The sequence below is a fragment of the Coregonus lavaretus genome (assembly GCF_964263955.1).
Source record: "Coregonus lavaretus genome assembly, chromosome: 6".
Taxonomy (NCBI): domain Eukaryota; kingdom Metazoa; phylum Chordata; class Actinopteri; order Salmoniformes; family Salmonidae; genus Coregonus; species Coregonus lavaretus.
The window spans coordinates 66,466,624-66,486,884 of record NC_139993.1 but is presented as its reverse complement, the minus strand read 5'-3'; the positions used below and the strand labels follow the sequence as shown (position 1 = coordinate 66,486,884).

The window sequence follows — 20,261 nt, the reverse complement described above, 5'->3', positions numbered from 1 at the left end:
TGGTGCCATACTGACTGGTTTATATCTGACTGGTTTATATCTGACTGGTGCCATACTGACTGGTTTATATCTGACTGGTTTATATCTGACTGGTTTATATCTGACTGGTTTATATCTGACTGGTTTATATCTGACTGGTTTATATCTGACTGGTGCCATACTGACTGGCTTATATCTGACTGGTTTATATCTGACTGGTTTATATCTGACTGGTTTATATCTGACTGGTCCCATACTGACTGGTTTATATCTGACTGGTTTATATCTGACTGGTTTATATCTGACTGGTTTATACCTGACTGGTGCCATACTGACTGGTTTATATCTGACTGGTTTATATCTGACTGGTTTATATCTGACTGGTTTATATCTGACTGGTTTATATCTGACTGGTTTATATCTGACTGGTTTATATCTGACTGGTTTATACCTGACTGGTGCCATACTGACTGGTTTATATCTGACTGGTTTATATCTGACTGGTTTATATCTGACTGGTTTATATCTGACTGGTTTATATCTGACTGGTTTATATCTGACTGGTTTATATCTGACTGGTTTATATCTTACTGGTTTATATCTGACTGGTTTATACCTGACTGGTTTATATCTGACTGGTGCCATACTGACTGGTTTATATCTGACTGGTTTATATCTGACTGGTTTATATCTGACTGGTGCCATACTGACTGGTTTATATCTGACTGGTTTATATCTGACTGGTTTATACCTGACTGGTTTATATCTGACTGGTGCCATACTGACTGGTTTATATCTGACTGGTTTATATCTGACTGGTTTATATCTGACTGGTTTATATCTGACTGGTGCCATACTGACTGGTTTATATCTGACTGGTTTATATCTGACTGGTTTATACCTGACTGGTTTATATCTGACTGGTGCCATACTGACTGGTTTATATCTGACTGGTTTATATCTGACTGGTGCCATACTGACTGGTTTATATCTGACTGGTTTATATCTGACTGGTTTATATCTGACTGGTTTATATCTGACTGGTTTACATCTGACTGGTTTATATCTGACTGGTCCCATACTGACTGGTTTATATCTGACTGGTTTATATCTGACTGGTGCCATACTGACTGCTTTATATCTGACTGGTTTATATCTGACTGGTTTATATCTGACTGGTTTATATCTGACTGGTTGATATCTGACTGGTTTACATTTCATTCATTTAGCAGACACTCTTATCCAGAGCGACTAACTGTTAGTACATTCATCTTAAGATAGCTAGGTGGGACAACCACATATCACAGATGGTTGGTGGTGGATCATGGAGCAGTGGCTAACATCTGTTTAGAGGTAGGCTAGCTATAATATCCTGTAGGCTACAAGTCTTATTGTTGATGTTTGATGGCAGACTGTAATACCCATGGAACCACATGTAGAAGAAGGGTTAGTTATAAATATATTTAATTAAACTCTAACTCTGCAATAGATGAAGCAAGGGAACAGCATTGGCACAAATGAACGGTAAACATTTTAAACGTTTTAAAATAATATAGACATTTCAAATGTTCTATTATTGTCTGTGTCCAGTGTTGTAACAATGTGCAAATAGTTGAAGTATGAAAGGGAAAATTAATAAACAGATAAATATGGTTTGTATTTACAGTGGTGTTTGTGCATCACTGGTTGCCCTTTTCTTGTGGCAACAGGTCACAAATCTTGTTACTGTGATGGCACACTGTGATATTTCACCCAGTAGATATGGGAGTTTATCCAAATTGGATTTGTTTTCAAATTCTTTGTGGGTCTGTGTAATCTGAGGGAAATACGTGTCTCTAATATGGTCTCCCTCTATCTCTCTCTCTCTCTCTCTCTCTCTCTCTCTCTCTCTCTCTCTCTCTCTCTCTCTCTCTCTCTCTCTCTGTCTCTGTCTCTGTCTCTCTCTCTCTCTCTCTCTCTCTCTGTCTCTCTCTCTCTGTCTCTCTCTCTCTCTCTCTCTCTCTCTCTCTCTCTCTCTCTGTCTCTCTCTCTCTCTCTGTCTCTCTCTCTCTCTCTCCCTCTCTCTCTCTCTCTCTCTCTCTCTCTGTCTCTCTCTCTCTCTCTCTCTCTCTCTGTCATTGATCTTATTTCTTATCTGGGACAGCAGGACAATTCCTTCTACCATCCATCCTGTAGGGAGGATCTGTAGTGAGTGGTGTGAGTTAGATATTGTTGAATGGGACAATGTTATATGTTGGTCATTAACAACAATAACGAACTTGGACCTTTGTTCGGTTGTGAAAGACCATGGCAATATTAGTGGATTACTTCCATATACTTCTCTAATGTCTAAGACTAATGTTTTAGGCCGGGATTAAATTAGCTCTCTAATGTCTATGACTAATGTCTAATGTATTATAAAAATGTATATAATAATAATAATAATAATAATAATAATAATGTATATAATATACAGTATATTATATATAATGTCTTTGGCAGGAATTATCTTTTATTTTCATTATTTTTTTGTCATTTAGCAGACGCTCTTATCCAGAGCGAATTACAGTTAGTGAGTGCATACATTTTCATACTGTCTAATGTCTATGACTAATGTCTAAAGCCGGGATCTAATTAGTTTGACGAACGAAACAAAACCAAATATGCATATTATATATATATAGTATATGTATAATATGTATACCTGACAATGAAAGTGAAAAGAAAAGAACAGAAATCAATTTACCTTCACCAAAACGTTCCACAGGACTTCACATGAACTAATAGAGAGCATGAAGGACAAACAGACAACAAGGACAAACAGACAACAAGGACAAACAGACAACAAGGACAAACAGACAACAAGGACAAACAGACAACAAGGACAAACAGACAACAAGGACAAACAGACAACAAGGACAAACAGACAACAAGGACAAACAGACAACAAGGACAAACAGACAACAAGGACAAACAGACAACAAGGACAAACAGACAACAAGGACAAACAGACAACAAGGACAAACAGACAAGGTGAAAATAAATATTTTAAAGTAAGCAGAACTCATGAACACGAGCACATATCTTATGCAGTGGGCGGAGACACACCAATATCCAGGATTCTGTTATTTCATGTCTCAACAATATATCATATCAGTAAGCAAACAATTTAATTTAATACAAAAATAGCTTGATCTAATAAAGCATATGTGGTCGTTTTCCCATTGCATTGTTGTTTAGGCACATTTTCGTTGAGTAAGGCAGCTTCCTAATGCAGCTGTTTCAGCCTCGCTCTGTGCTTTCTTTGGTGGAGGGGCAGACAGAGAAATGAGAGTGTAGGTGTCATTGATCTTCTCTGGTTGCGCGTGATTGGCTCAGGGTGCTGTCATTCATGGAGACGCTACGTCACCGCAGCACCCGCTGAGAGAGCTAGCCAGCAAAAGCCAATCTTTAGTGCTCCATTGATTTACTGTAGAAGCGCCCGCCCAAGAAGGCTCATTGCCATTGGCCACAGATACAGTGGGGGAAAAAAAGTATTTAGTCATTTACCAATTGTGCAAGTTCTCCCACTTAAAAAGATGAGAGGCCTGTCATTTTCATCATAGGTACACGTCAACTATGACAGACAAATTGAGGGAAAAAAATCCAGAAAATCACATTGTAGGATTTTTAATGAATTTATTTGCAAATTATGGTGGAAAATAAGTATTTGGTCACCTACAAACAAGCAAGATTTCTGGCTCTCACAGACCTGTAACTTCTTCTTTAAGAGGCTCCTCTGTCCTCCACTCGTTACCTGTATTAATGGCACCTGTTTGAACTTGTTATCAGTATAAAAGACACCTGTCCACAACCTCAAACAGTCACACTCCAAACTCCACTATGGCCAAGACAAAAGAGCTGTCAAAGGACACCAGAAACAAAATTGTAGACCTGCACCAGGCTGGGAAGACTGAATATGCAATAGGTAAACAGCTTGGTTTGAAGAAATCAACTGTGGGAGCAATTATTAGGAAATGGAAGACATACAAGACCACTGATAATCTCCCTCGATCTGGGGCTCCACGCAAGATCTCACCCCGTGGGGTCAAAATGATCACAAGAACGGTGAGCAAAAATCCCAGAACCACACGGGGGACCTAGTGAATGACCTGCAGAGAGCTGGGACCAAAGTAACAAAGCCTACCATCACTAACACACTACGCCGCCAGGGACTCAAATCCTGCAGTGCCAGACGTGTCCCCCTGCTTAAGCCAGTACATGTCCAGGCCCGTCTGAAGTTTGCTAGAGTGCATTTGGATGATCCAGAAGAGGATTGGGAGAATGTCATATGGTCAGATGAAACCAAAATAGAACTTTTTGGTAAAAACTCAACTCGTCGTGTTTGGAGAACAAAGAATGCTGAGTTGCATCCAAAGAACACCATACCTACTGTGAAGCATGGGGGTGGAAACATCATGCTTTGGGGCTGTTTTTCTGCAAAGGGACCAGGACGACTGATCCGTGTAAAGGAAAGAATGAATGGGGCCATGTATCGTGAGATTTTGAGTGAAAACCTCCTTCCATCAGCAAGGGTATTGAAGATGAAACGTGGCTGGGTCTTTCAGCATGACAATGATCCCAAACACACCGCCCGGGCAACGAAGGAGTGGCTTCGTAAGAAGCATTTCAAGGTCCTGGAGTGGCCTAGCCAGTCTCCAGATCTCAACCCCATAGAAAATCTTTGGAGGGAGTTAAAAGTCTGTGTTGCCCAGCGACAGCCCCAAAACATCACTGCTCTAGAGGAGATCTGCATGGAGGAATGGGCCAAAATACCAGCAACAGTGTGTGAAAACCTTGTGAAGACTTACAGAAAACGTTTGACCTGTGTCATTGCCAACAAAGGGTATATAACAAAGTATTGAGAAACTTTTGTTATTGACCAAATACTTATTTTCCACCATAATTTGCAAATAAATTCATTAAAAATCCTACAATGCGATTTTCTGGATTTTTTTTCTCTCATTTTGTCTGTCATAGTTGACGTGTACCTATGATGAAAATTACAGGCCTCTCTCATCTTTTTAAGTGGGAGAACTTGCACAATTGGTGGCTGACTAAATACTTTTTTCCCCCACTGTAAATCAACATCTTATGCCCGGTAACTGTGATAGGACTGATGTGACAGCAAGCTACCCCGTACTGTTACCATTTCGTCAAGCTAGGTATCGTAGCTAGCCGAAACATGTCGACTAGCTTAGCTATCACCTAGCAAATCATTTTCAAACCTTAGGAAATGTAGAGAGAAAACGTATTCTCGGTGCTCATTAGCCACCTAAACTTTAAAATATGTCCATCCATTAAAATAAAAGCAAGCTGGAAAAGAAGATTGAAGTCAAATGGTTGGTGGTGGATCATGGAGCAGTGGCTAACATCTGTTTTGAGGTAGGCTAGCTATAATATCCTGTAGGCTACAAGTCTTATTGTTGATGTTTGATGGCAGACTGTAATACCCATGGAACCACATGTAGAAGAAAGGTTAGTTATAAATATATTTCATAAAACTGTAACTCTGCAATAGATGAAGCGAGGGAATGGCCTTATAAACGGCCCCTTTGTAACAGGCAGGCAGACTCACGCAGTGTCGCAATATTGCCGACTGATTACTAGCTAGTTTACTTTATAAAAGTATGCTCGACTACCGTAATCTTCCCAGCTAGTCTACTCTATAAAGTATGCTCGACTACCGTAGTCTTCCTAGTTAGTCCACTCTATAAAGTATGATCCACTACCGTGGTCTTCCCAGCTAGTCTACTCTATAAAGTATGATCCACTACCGTGGTCTTCCCAGCTAGTCTACTCTATAAAGTATGCTCCACTACCGTGGTCTTCCCAGCTAGTCTACTCTATAAAGTATGCTCCACTACCGTGGTCTTCCCAGCTAGTCTACTCTATAAAGTATGCTCCACTACCGTGGTCTTCCCAGCTAGTCTACTCTATAAAGTATGATCCACTACCGTGGTCTTCCCAGCTAGTCTACTCTATAAAGTATGCTCCACTACCGTGGTCTTCCTAGGTAGTCTACTCTATAAAGTATGCTCCACTACCGTGGTCTTTCCAGCTAGTCTACTCTATAATGTATGCTCCACTACCGTGGTCTTCCCAGCTAGTCTACTCTATAAAGTATGCTCCACTACTGTGGTCTTCCTAGGTAGTCTACTCTATAAAGTATGCTCCACTACCGTGGTCTTCCCAGCTAGTCTACTCTATAAAGTATGCTCCACTACCGTAGTCTTCCCAGCTAGTCTACTCTATAAAGTATGCTCCACTACCGTGGTCTTCCCAGCTAGTCTACTCTATAAAGTATGCTCCACTACCGTGGTCTTCCCAGCTAGTCTACTCTATAAAGTATGCTCCACTACCGTGGTCTTCCCAGCTAGTCTACTCTATAAAGTATGCTCCACTACCGTAGTCTTCCCAGCTAGTCTACTCTATAAAGTATGCTCCACTACCGTGGTCTTCCCAGCTAGTCTACTCTATAAAGTATGCTCCACTACCGTGGTCTTCCCAGCTAGTCTACTCTATAAAGTATGCTCCACTACCGTGGTCTTCCCAGCTAGTCTACTCTATAAAGTATGCTCCACTACGGTGGTCTTCCCAGCTAGTCTACTCTATAAAGTATGCTCCACTACCGTGGTCTTCCCAGCTAGTCTACTCTATAAAGTATGCTCCACTACCGTGGTCTTCCTCAGCTAGTCTACTCTATAAAGTATGCTCCACTACCGTGGTCTTCCCAGCTAGTCTACTCTATAAAGTATGCTCCACTACCGTGGTCTTCCTCAGCTAGTCTACTCTATAAAGTATGCTCCACTACCGTGGTCTTCCCAGCTAGTCTACTCTATAAAGTATGCTCCACTACCGTGGTCTTCCTCAGCTAGTCTACTCTATAAAGTATGCTCCACTACCGTGGTCTTCCCAGCTAGTCTACTCTATAAAGTATGCTCCACTACCGTAGTCTTCCTAGCTAGTCTACTCTATAAAGTATGATCCATTACCGTAGTCTTCCTAGCTAGTCTACTCTATAAAGTATGCTCCACTACCGTGGTCTTCCCAACTAGTCTACTCTATAAAGTATGCTCCACTACCGTAGTCTTCCTAGCTAGTCTACTCTATAAAGTATGCTCCACTACCGTGGTCTTCCCAACTAGTCTACTCTATAAAGTATGCTCCACTACCGTAGTCTTCCTAGCTAGTCTACTCTATAAAGTATGCTCCACTACCGTAGTCTTCCCAGCTAGTCTACTCTATAAAGTATGCTCCACTACCGTAGTCTTCCCAGCTAGTCTACTCTATAAAGTATGCTCCACTACCGTAGTCTTCCCAGCTAGTCTACTCTATAAAGTATGCTCCACTACCGTGGTCTTCCCAACTAGTCTACTCTATAAAGTATGCTCCACTACCGTAGTCTTCCTAGCTAGTCTACTCTATAAAGTATGCTCCACTACCGTAGTCTTCCCAGCTAGTCTACTCTATAAAGTATGCTCCACTACCGTGGTCTTCCCAGCTAGTCTACTCTATAAAGTATGCTCCACTACCGTGGTCTTCCCAGCTAGTCTACTCTATAAAGTATGCTCCACTACCGTGGTCTTCCCAGCTAGTCTACTCTATAAAGTATGCTCCACTACCGTGGTCTTCCCAGCTAGTCTACTCTATAAAGTATGCTCCACTACCGTAGTCTTCCCAGCTAGTCTACTCTATAAAGTATGCTCCACTACCGTAGTCTTCCCAGCTAGTCTACTCTATAAAGTATGCTCCACTACCGTATTCTTCCCAGCTAGTCTACTCTATAAAGTATGCTCCACTACCGTAGTCTTCCCAGCTAGTCTACTCTATAAAGTATGCTCCACTACCGTGGTCTTCCCAGCTAGTCTACTCTATAAAGTATGCTCCACTACCGTGGTCTTCCCAGCTAGTCTACTCTATAAAGTATGCTCCACTACCGTGGTCTTCCCAGCTAGTCTACTCTATAAAGTATGCTCCACTACCGTAGTCTTCCCAGCTAGTCTACTCTATAAAGTATGCTCCACTACCGTGGTCTTCCCAGCTAGTCTACTCTATAAAGTATGCTCCACTACTGTGGTCTTCCCAGCTAGTCTACTCTATAAAGTATGATCCACTACCGTAGTCTTCCCAGCTAGTCTACTCTATAAAGTATGATCCACTACCGTGGTCTTCCCAGCTAGTCTACTCTATAAAGTATGCTCCACTACCGTAGTCTTCCCAGCTAGTCTACTCTATAAAGTATGATCCACTACCGTGGTCTTCCCAGCTAGTCTACTCTATAAAGTATGCTCCACTACCGTAGTCTTCCCAGCTAGTCTACTCTATAAAGTATGCTCCACTACCGTAGTCTTCCCAGCTAGTCTACTCTATAAAGTATGCTCCACTACCGTAGTCTTCCCAGCTAGTCTACTCTATAAAGTATGCTCCACTACCGTGGTCTTCCCAGCTAGTCTACTCTATAAAGTATGCTCCACTACCGTAGTCTTCCCAGCTAGTCTACTCTATAAAGTATGATCCACTACCGTAGTCTTCCTAGGTAGTCTACTCTATAAAGTATGCTCCACTACCGTGGTCTTCCCAGCTAGTCTACTCTATAAAGTATGCTCCACTACCGTGGTCTTCCCAGCTAGTCTACTCTATAAAGTATGCTCCACTACCGTGGTCTTCCCAGCTAGTCTACTCTATAAAGTATGATCCACTACCGTAGTCTTCCTAGGTAGTCTACTCTATAAAGTATGCTCCACTACCGTGGTCTTCCTCAGCTAGTCTACTCTATAAAGTATGCTCCACTACCGTAGTCTTCCCAGCTAGTCTACTCTATAAAGTATGATCCACTACCGTAGTCTTCCTAGGTAGTCTACTCTATAAAGTATGCTCCACTACCGTGGTCTTCCCAGCTAGTCTACTCTATAAAGTATGCTCCACTACCGTGGTCTTCCCAGCTAGTCTACTCTATAAAGTATGCTCCACTACCGTGGTCTTCCCAGCTAGTCTACTCTATAAAGTATGCTCCACTACCGTGGTCTTCCTCAGCTAGTCTACTCTATAAAGTATGCTCCACTACCGTAGTCTTCCCAGCTAGTCTACTCTATAAAGTATGATCCACTACCGTAGTCTTCCTAGGTAGTCTACTCTATAAAGTATGCTCCACTACCGTAGTCTTCCCAGCTAGTCTACTCTATAAAGTATGATCCACTACCGTAGTCTTCCTAGGTAGTCTACTCTATAAAGTATGCTCCACTACCGTGGTCTTCCTAGGTAGTCTACTCTATAAAGTATGCTCCACTACCGTAGTCTTCCCAGCTAGTCTACTCTATAAAGTATGCTCCACTACCGTAGTCTTCCCAGCTAGTCTACTCTATAAAGTATGCTCCACTACCGTGGTCTTCCCAGCTAGTCTACTCTATAAAGTATGCTCCACTACCATAGTCTTCCCAGCTAGTCTACTCTATAAAGTATGCTCCACTACCGTGGTCTTCCCAGCTAGTCTACTCTATAAAGTATGCTCCACTACCGTAGTCTTCCCAGCTAGTCTACTCTATAAAGTATGCTCCACTACCGTGGTCTTCCCAGCTAGTCTACTCTATAAAGTATGCTCCACTACCGTAGTCTTCCCAGCTAGTCTACTCTATAAAGTATGCTCCACTACCGTGGTCTTCTGTGCAATAAGAGTTTAAGATATGGGAAGTAGCCATAAACTCATCATAATCCAAATGTTAGAATGTTTGTGTGTGTGGCTCAAAACTTGATTGGTTATTATTGCATTCAATGTATAGCCAGTACTGCGCTGGTTTTGATGGGTAGGAGCTTTGTTGATTGAGTTTGCCCCACCAATATTTTCATGTAGGGTGGGTCAAAGTTCCTATTATTTGTAACAATCAAAGCATAAACAGCTTTCGATATACTCAGGTATTTCACTGACTTCCAAGCAGATTTGAATTGACTGAATCATGACAGGTTATAAAGCTGATGCCTGGATGTGTAATCCTGTCAGGAAAAAAATACAAAATACAAAAATTACTGAAATGCCAGTGAATTAAATCCTTAAGTATTTCACTGGTGTACATGTGTAACCGGTATGAAACGGCTAGCTAGTTAGCGGTGCGTGCTAGTAGCGTTTCAATCGGTGACGTCACTCGCTCTGGGACCTTGAAGTAGTTGTTTCCCTTTGCTCTGCGAGGGGGGCCGCGGCTTTTGTGGAGCGACGGGTAACGGTGCTTCGAGGGTGACTGTTGTCGCTGTGTGCAGAGGGTCCCTGGTTCAAGCCCAGGTTTGGGGCGAGGAAGGGGGACGGAAGCAACACTTTTACTCCTGTACTAGTTACTATCAAGATGTCATTTCCGTCCTTTGTTGAAAAGTGCTATATAGGGCAGCACTACTTCAGTTAGGCCTGCAGGTATCATAATGCATTGTAAGACCTAGTAGCTGGCCACCAGTCTGTTTGTGCCATCATGCCACTCCTCAAATGTTTGGCATGACAAGGAGTGGCAGGGAGTGGCAAGATGGCACAAACAGACTGGTACCCAGGCTAAGGACCTAGAAGTATAACCTAGTAAAAGTAGGTCAACTGCTCGGTGATGGTTAGCCTACCTAGTGCTGTTCTGGCTGGTGTGGCGTCTTTCTTGATCCAGAAGGAGACCCAGGAGAGCACCACAGTGAGGATACAAGGGATGTACGTCTGGATGGTGAAGTAGCCCATCCTTCTGCTCAGGTCAAAGAACACTGTCATCACTACGTAATCACCTGGGGAGAGGAGGACAACATGGACTGAATGGCTTGGACCCTATCACCTGGGGAGAGGAGGACAACATGGACTGAATGGCTTGAACCCTATCACCTGGGGAGAGGAGCACAACATGGACTGAATGGCTTGAACCCTATCACCTGGGGAGAGGAGGACAACATGGACTGAATGGCTTGAACCCTATCACCTGGGGAGAGGAGGACAACATGGACTGAATGGCTTGAACCCTATCACCTGGGGAGAGGAGGACAACATGGACTGAATGGCTTGAACCCTATCACCTGGGGAGAGGAGGACAACATGGACTGAATGGCTTGAACCCTATCACCTGGGGAGAGGAGGACAACATGGACTGAATGGCTTGAACCCTATCACCTGGGGAGAGGAGGACAACATGGACTGAATGGCTTGAACCCTATCACCTGGGGAGAGGAGGACAACATGGACTGAATGGCTTGAACCCTATCACCTGGGGAGAGGAGGACAACATGGACTGAATGGCTTGAACCCTATCACCTGGGGAGAGGAGGACAACATGGACTGAATGGCTTGAACCCTATCACCTGGGGAGAGGAGGACAACATGGACTGAATGGCTTGAACCCTATCACCTGGGGAGAGGAGGACAACATGGACTGAATGGCTTGAACCCTATCACCTGGGGAGAGGAGGACAACATGGACTGAATGGCTTGAACCCTATCACCTGGGGAGAGGAGGACAACATGGACTGAATGGCTTGAACCCTATCACCTGGGGAGAGGAGGACAACATGGACTGAATGGCTTGAACCCTATCACCTGGGGAGAGGAGGACAACATGGACGGAATGGCTTGAACCCTATCACCTGGGGAGAGGAGGACAACATGGACTGAATGGCTTGAACCCTATCACCTGGGGAGAGGAGGACAACATGGACTGAATGGCTTGAACCCTATCACCTGGGGAGAGGAGGACAACATGGACTGAATGGCTTGAACCCTATCACCTGGGGAGAGGAGGACAACATGGACGGAATGGCTTGAACCCTATCACCTGGGGAGAGGAGGACAACATGGACTGAATGGCTTGAACCCTATCACCTGGGGAGAGGAGAGGAGTAAAACATGGACTGAATGGCTTGAACCCTATCACCTGTACAGTGAGTGATCCAACATGACTGGAACAGAACACAGGAGTAGAACCAACATGGACTAGAACAGAACACAGGAGTAGAACCAACATGGACTAGAACAGAACACAGGAGTAGAACCAACATGGACTAGAACAGAACACCTTACTGAAGAGAGTCTATATAAGTACCTTACTGAAGAGAGTCTATATAAGTACCTTACTGAAGAGAGTCTATATAAGTACCTTACTTTATTGTTTTAAATTAAAATGGGTAAAAAAAAAAAATCTCAAACAAGAACTTTGCTAGGACTGTCTGGGAGTGGTCTGAGTGGGAGGAAAAAACAGAAGAATAGCTGGGGGTTTTCACTCTCTCTCTCTCTCTCTCTCTCTCTCTCTCCTCGCTGAGCCCAGCTGGGTGGGTATTTCGCTTTTGCCTTTCCATTGGCTGTTTGATCGGTCCCTCTTTGTGCTTGGCGTATCCAGAATGTGGGCGTGTAGCGTATCTGGCGAATAAAGTAACGCTTGTAGTGATGATGTAGGGAGCTAGCATGCAACAGAAATGCTGCGTTCAAAACAACTGGGAACTCTGAAATCTCTGACTTCCGACTTCAGTGCGTTCAAGACAACTAAGAACTCGGGAAACAAACACACTCTGACTGGAAAAATCCTTTTGAATGGTCATCCAACTCTGAATTCAAAGTAGGACACTCTGGCATCTTTCCAAAGCTCAGACGTTCCAACCTGAAGATCACTAACATCATGATTTGACCTAGTTTTTTTTCTCTCTCGAGTTCCCAGTTGTCTTGAAAGCACAAAAAAAAAACCTGCGGTTTATCACAACAACAAGCATGGAGTCGCACAATTATGCAATGACCACAGCTCGTGAAAGGTTATCTTCACAATACTTTAAAGGTTTCGTGCAGTCTCTGTCCGCTGAAGAGAGTCTATAAAAGTTCAACTGCATTTTGGAGTGAAAAGGAGATGGTTCCTCAGTGCGGAGAAAAGTGAATGGATTAAATCGGGTGTTGGAGGAGGTGCTACCGAATGGGGAGGACAACAGTCCGTGGATGGATGGACTATCTGTATTCCTACCAGTTGTTATTGGTTTTCGAACCATATGTTTATCCTAGGCTGTCTGTCATTTCATATTAATCTGATTTGTAAAAAAAAAAAAAAAAAACTTTTTTAATTCATTGGGTAGGGCCTATAGGCTAGCCGTTAGGGCTATTCACTGCAGCATTATCCATAACAGGAGGGACATCCATTTTCATTTCACAGTATTATTCCAACCTCATAGTGTGGAAATGTAAATAAAACACAGGAAAATCACATTTTTTGAATGCACAAGGTATATTCTTTTAATTTAATTAATATTTCATTCAGAGTGCCTGCCTTCTGTTACCCATCAAAATGAAAGGAAACTGATGATGTACTTCCAATGAGACTGATTTGGTAGGAGGAGGTAGGTGTAACCAGCCCGTCTCCAGCTGTTGGGCCCAGCTGATGGTGTTGGCATGGCAGCTAGGAACATTACTGCTTACCAGGACAATCACCGGGACATACACGCATTTGTTTTTCTGCATGGATACCCCAAAAGTGATAAACTCCGCTTGGCTAAATTCACCAAAATTACTATATTTCGAGGGACAGTGAATCAAGCTTCCAAATAAAATGATTACAACAACAACAACTCAAATCTGTCTTGAAAGACCATGAAAAAGACAATGAAAAACCAGCTGGTAAGAGTCAACTGCAAGAGATGCCAGTTTAGAGGAATAGAGAGATAGTGACCTGCAGGAGACAGGGTAACATCTTGATCATGCCTCAGAACACTCTCACATTCATTAAGATACATGAAATACATTATTACCAAATACAACATTAACAGTAAACAACCTTACCTGCTGTTGTCATGACTATGTCTGAAGTGTTGCGTAGTCCCATGAAGTCAAACTGATAGAGTCTCCAGGACCTCTGGTCTGACGTCTCCACGGAGTTCTTCCTCCACTTGTAAATCATCTCATCTCTCGGGTAGCCATCTGGAATTACACAGAGCATGTTAACGTGGTGTGACTACCCATCTGGAATTACACAGAGCATGTTAATGTGGTGTGACTACCCATCTGGAATTACACAGAGCATGTTAATGTGGTGTGACTACCCATCTGGAATTACCCAGAGCATGTTAATGTGGATCTGGAATTACACAGAGCATGTTAACGTGGTGTGACTACCCATCTGGAATTACCCAGAGCATGTTAATGTGGTGTGACTACCCATCTGGAATTACACAGAGCATGTTAACGTGGTGTGACTACCCAGAGCATGTTAACGTGGTGTGACTACCCAGAGCATGTTAACGTGGTGTGACTACCCATCTGGAATTACACAGAGCATGTTAACGTGGTGTGACTACCCATCTGGAATTACCCAGAGCATGTTAATGTGGTGTGACTACCCAGAGCATGTTAACGTGGTGTGACTACCCAGAGCATGTTAACGTGGTGTGACTACCCATCTGGAATTACCCAGAGCATGTTAACGTGGTGTGACTACCCATCTGGAATTACACAGAGCATGTTAACGTGGTGTGACTACCCAGAGCATGTTAACGTGGTGTGACTACCCATCTGGAATTACCCAGAGCATGTTAATGTGGTGTGACTACCCAGAGCATGTTAATGTGGTGTGACTACCCATCTGGAATTACACAGAGCATGTTAATGTGGTGTGACTACCCATCTGGAATTACACAGAGCATGTTAACGTGGTGTGACTACCCAGAGCATGTTAACGTGGTGTGACTACCCATCTGGAATTACCCAGAGCATGTTAACGTGGTGTGACTACCCAGAGCATGTTAACGTGGTGTGACTACCCATCTGGAATTACACAGAGCATGTTAACGTGGTGTGACTACCCAGAGCATGTTAACGTGGTGTGACTACCCAGAGCATGCTAACGTGGTGTGACTACCCAGAGCATGTTAACGTGGTGTGACTACCCATCTGGAATTACCCAGAGCATGTTAATGTGGTGTGACTACCCAGAGCATGTTAACGTGGTGTGACTACCCAGAGCATGTTAACGTGGTGTGACTACCCATCTGGAATTACCCAGAGCATGTTAACGTGGTGTGACTACCCATCTGGAATTACACAGAGCATGTTAACGTGGTGTGACTACCCATCTGGAATTACACAGAGCATGTTAATGTGGTGTGACTACCCATCTGGAATTACACAGAGCATGTTAATGTGGTGTGACTACCCATCTGGAATTACACAGAGCATGTTAACGTGGTGTGACTACCCATCTGGAATTACACAGAGCATGTTAACGTGGTGTGACTACCCATCTGGAATTACCCAGAGCATGTTAACGTGGTGTGACTACCCAGAGCATGTTAACGTGGTGTGACTACTCATCTGGAATTACCCAGAGCATGTTAATGTGGATCTGGAATTACACAGAGCATGTTAACGTGGTGTGACTACCCATCTGGAATTACACAGAGCATGTTAATGTGGTGTGACTACCCAGAGCATGTTAATGTGGTGTAACTACCCATCTGGAATTACACAGAGCATGTTAATGTGGATCTGGAATTACCCAGAGCATGTTAACGTGGTGTGACTACCCAGAGCATGTTAACGTGGTGTGACTACCCATCTGGAATTACACAGAGCATGTTAATGTGGTGTGACTACCCAGAGCATGTTAACGTGGTTTGACTACCCATCTGGAATTACACAGAGCATGTTAACGTGGTGTGACTACCCATCTGGAATTACACAGAGCATGTTAATGTGGTGTGACTACCCATCTGGAATTACACAGAGCATGTTAACGTGGTGTGACTACCCATCTGGAATTACCCAGAGCATGTTAATGTGGTGTGACTACCCATCTGGAATTACCCAGAGCATGTTAATGTGGTGTGACTACCCATCTGGAATTACCCAGAGCATGTTAATGTGGTGTGACTACCCATCTGGAATTACACAGAGCATGTTAATGTGGTGTGACTACCCATCTGGAATTACACAGAGCATGTTAATGTGGATCTGGAATTACACAGAGCATGTTAATGTGGTGTGACTACCCAGAGCATGTTAATGTGGTGTGACTACCCATCTGGAATTACACAGAGCATGTTAACGTGGTGTGACTACCCAGAGCATGTTAACGTTGTGTGACTACCCACAGCATGTTAACGTGGTGTGACTACCCATCTGGAATTACACAGAGCATGTTAATGTGGTGTGACTACCCATCCTGAATTACACAGAGCATGTTAACGTGGTGTGACTACCCAGAGCATGTTAACGTGGTGTGACTACCCGTCTGGAATTACACAGAGCATGTTAATGTGGTGTGACTACCCATCTGGAATTACACAGAGCATGTTAACGTGGTGTGACTACCCAGAGCATGTTAACGTGGTGTGACTACCCAGAGCATGTTAACGTGGTGTGACTACCCATCTGGAATTACACAGAGCATGTTAATGTGGTGTGACTACCCATCTGGAATTACCCAGAGCATGTTAATGTGGTGTGACTACCCATCTGGAATTACACAGAGCATGTTAATGTGGTGTGACTACCCAGAGCATGTTAATGTGGTGTGACTACCCATCTGGAATTACCCAGAGCATGTTAATGTGGTGTGACTACCCATCTGGAATTACCCAGAGCATGTTAACGTGGTGTGACTACCCATCTGGAATTACCCAGAGCATGTTAACGTGGTGTGACTACCCATCTGGAATTACCCAGAGCATGTTAACGTGGTGTGACTACCCATCTGGAATTACCCAGAGCATGTTAACGTGGTGTGACTACCCATCTGGAATTACCCAGAGCATGTTAATGTGGTGTGACTACCCATCTGGAATTACCCAGAGCATGTTAACGTGGTGTGACTACCCATCTGGAATTACCCAGAGCATGTTAATGTGGTGTGACTACCCATCTGGAATTACCCAGAGCATGTTAACGTGGATCTGGAATTACACAGAGCATGTTAACGTGGTGTGACTACCCATCTGGAATTACACAGAGCATGTTAACGTGGTGTGACTACCCAGAGCATGTTAATGTGGTGTGACTACCCATCTGGAATTACCCAGAGCATGTTAATGTGGATCTGGAATTACCCAGAGCATGTTAACGTGGTGTGACTACCCATCTGGAATTACCCAGAGCATGTTAACGTGGTGTGACTACCCATCTGGAATTACACAGAGCATGTTAATGCGGTGTGACTACCCAGAGCATGTTAATGTGGTGTGACTACCCATCTGGAATTACCCAGAGCATGTTAATGTGGATCTGGAATTACCCAGAGCATGTTAACGTGGTGTGACTACCCATCTGGAATTACACAGAGCATGTTAACGTGGTGTGACTACCCATCTGGAATTACCCAGAGCATGTTAACGTGGTGTGACTACCCAGAGCATGTTAACGTGGTGTGACTACCCATCTGGAATTACCCAGAGCATGTTAACGTGGTGTGACTACCCAGAGCATGTTAACGTGGTGTGACTACCCAGAGCATGTTAACGTGGTGTGACTACCCATCTGGAATTACCCAGAGCATGTTAACGTGGTGTGACTACCCAGAGCATGTTAACGTGGTGTGACTACCCATCTGGAATTACCCAGAGCATGTTAATGTGGTGTGACTACCCAGAGCATGTTAACGTGGTGTGACTACCCATCTGGAATTACCCAGAGCATGTTAATGTGGTGTGACTACCCATCTGGAATTACCCAGAGCATGTTAACGTGGTGTGACTACCCATCTGGAATTACCCAGAGCATGTTAATGTGGATCTGGAATTACACAGAGCATGTTAACGTGGTGTGACTACCCATCTGGAATTACACAGAGCATGTTAATGTGGTGTGACTACCCATCTGGAATTACCCAGAGCATGTTAATGTGGTGTGACTACCCATCTGGAATTACCCAGAGCATGTTAACGTGGTGTGACTACCCATCTGGAATTACCCAGAGCATGTTAACGTGGTGTGACTACCCAGAGCATGTTAACGTGGTGTGACTACCCAGAGCATGTTAACGTGGTGTGACTACCCATCTGGAATTACACAGAGCATGTTAATGTGGTGTGACTACCCATCTGGAATTACCCAGAGCATGTTAACGTGGTGTGACTACCCAGAGCATGTTAACGTGGTGTGACTACCCAGAGCATGTTAACGTGGTGTGACTACCCATCTGGAATTACACAGAGCATGTTAATGTGGTGTGACTACCCATCTGGAATTACACAGAGCATGTTAACGTGGTGTGACTACCCAGAGCATGTTAACGTGGTGTGACTACCCAGAGCATGTTAATGTGGTGTGACTACCCATCTGGAATTACCCAGAGCATGTTAATGTGGTGTGACTACCCATCTGGAATTACACAGAGCATGTTAACGTGGTGTGACTACCCAGAGCATGTTAACGTGGTGTGACTACCCATCCTGAATTACACAGAGCATGTTAACGTGGTGTGACTACCCATCTGGAATTACCCAGAGCATGTTAATGTGGTGTGACTACCCATCTGGAATTACCCAGAGCATGTTAACGTGGTGTGACTACCCATCTGGAATTACACAGAGCATGTTAACGTGGTGTGACTACCCATCTGGAATTACCCAGAGCATGTTAACGTGGTGTGACTACACAGAGCATGTTAACGTGGTGTGACTACCCAGAGCATGTTAACGTGGTGTGACTACCCATCTGGAATTACACAGAGCATGTTAACGTGGTGTGACTACCCATCTGGAATTACCCAGAGCATGTTAATGTGGTGTGACTACCCATCTGGAATTACACAGAGCATGTTAACGTGGTGTGACTACCCAGAGCATGTTAACGTGGTGTGACTACCCAGAGCATGTTAACGTGGTGTGACTACCCATCTGGAATTACACAGAGCATGTTAACGTGGTGTAACTACCCATCCTGAATTACACAGAGCATGTTAACGTGGTGTGACTACCCAGAGCATGTTAACGTGGTGTGACTACCCATCTGGAATTACCCAGAGCATGTTAACGTGGTGTGACTACCCATCTGGAATTACCCAGAGCATGTTAACGTGGTGTGACTACCCATCTGGAATTACACAGAGCATGTTAACGTGGTGTGACTACCCATCTGGAATTACCCAGAGCATGTTAACGTGGTGTGACTACCCATCCTGAATTACCCAGAGCATGTTAACGTGGTGTGACTACCCAGAGCATGTTAATGTGGTGTGACTACCCATCTGGAATTACCCAGAGCATGTTAACGTGGTGTGACTACCCATCTGGAATTACACAGAGCATGTTAACGTGGTGTGACTACCCATCTGGAATTACACAGAGCATGTTAACGTGGTGTGACTACCCATCTGGAATTACCCAGAGCATGTTAACGTGGTGTGACTACACAGAGCATGTTAACGTGGTGTGACTACCCAGAGCATGTTAACGTGGTGTGACTACCCATCTGGAATTACACAGAGCATGTTAACGTGGTGTGACTACCCATCTGGAATTACCCAGAGCATGTTAATGTGGTGTGACTACCCATCTGGAATTACACAGAGCATGTTAACGTGGTGTGACTACCCAGAGCATGTTAACGTGGTGTGACTACCCAGAGCATGTTAACGTGGTGTGACTACCCATCTGGAATTACCCAGAGCATGTTAACGTGGTGTGACTACCCAGAGCATGTTAACGTGGTGTGACTACCCAGAGCATGTTAACGTGGTGTGACTACCCATCTGGAATTACACAGAGCATGTTAACGTGGTGTAACTACCCATCCTGAATTACACAGAGCATGTTAACGTGGTGTGACTACCCAGAGCATGTTAACGTGGTGTGACTACCCATCTGGAATTACCCAGAGCATGTTAACGTGGTGTGACTACCCATCTGGAATTATCCAGAGCATGTTAACGTGGTGTGACTACCCATCTGGAATTACACAGAGCATGTTAACGTGGTGTGACTACCCATCTGGAATTACCCAGAGCATGTTAACGTGGTGTGACTACCCATCCTGAATTACCCAGAGCATGTTAACGTGGTGTGACTACCCAGAGCATGTTAATGTGGTGTGACTACCCATCTGGAATTACCCAGAGCATGTTAACGTGGTGTGACTACCCATCTGGAATTACACAGAGCATGTTAACGTGGTGTGACTACCCATCTGGAATTACACAGAGCATGTTAACGTGGTGTGACTACCCATCTGGAATTACCCAGAGCATGTTAACGTGGTGTGACTACCCAGAGCATGTTAACGTGGTGTGACTACCCATCTGGAATTACCCAGAGCATGTTAACGTGGTGTGACTACCCAGAGCATGTTAACGTGG

General features: G+C 44.0%; 1 protein-coding gene across 1 annotated transcript in view; it reads right to left on the bottom strand.

The window, feature by feature from the left end:
- LOC311131589 (gamma-aminobutyric acid receptor subunit gamma-3-like) overlaps positions 1 to 20,261 on the bottom strand; it is a gene marked incomplete at both ends in the record, with an annotated part of 377,976 nt that overhangs the window by 23,067 nt on the left and 334,648 nt on the right. The window contains 2 exons of the mRNA XM_084164657.1: positions 10,591 to 10,743; positions 13,757 to 13,894. Of these exons, the coding sequence (XP_084020783.1) occupies positions 10,591 to 10,743; positions 13,757 to 13,894 (291 nt within the window). The remainder of the gene's footprint in view (positions 1 to 10,590; positions 10,744 to 13,756; positions 13,895 to 20,261) is intronic.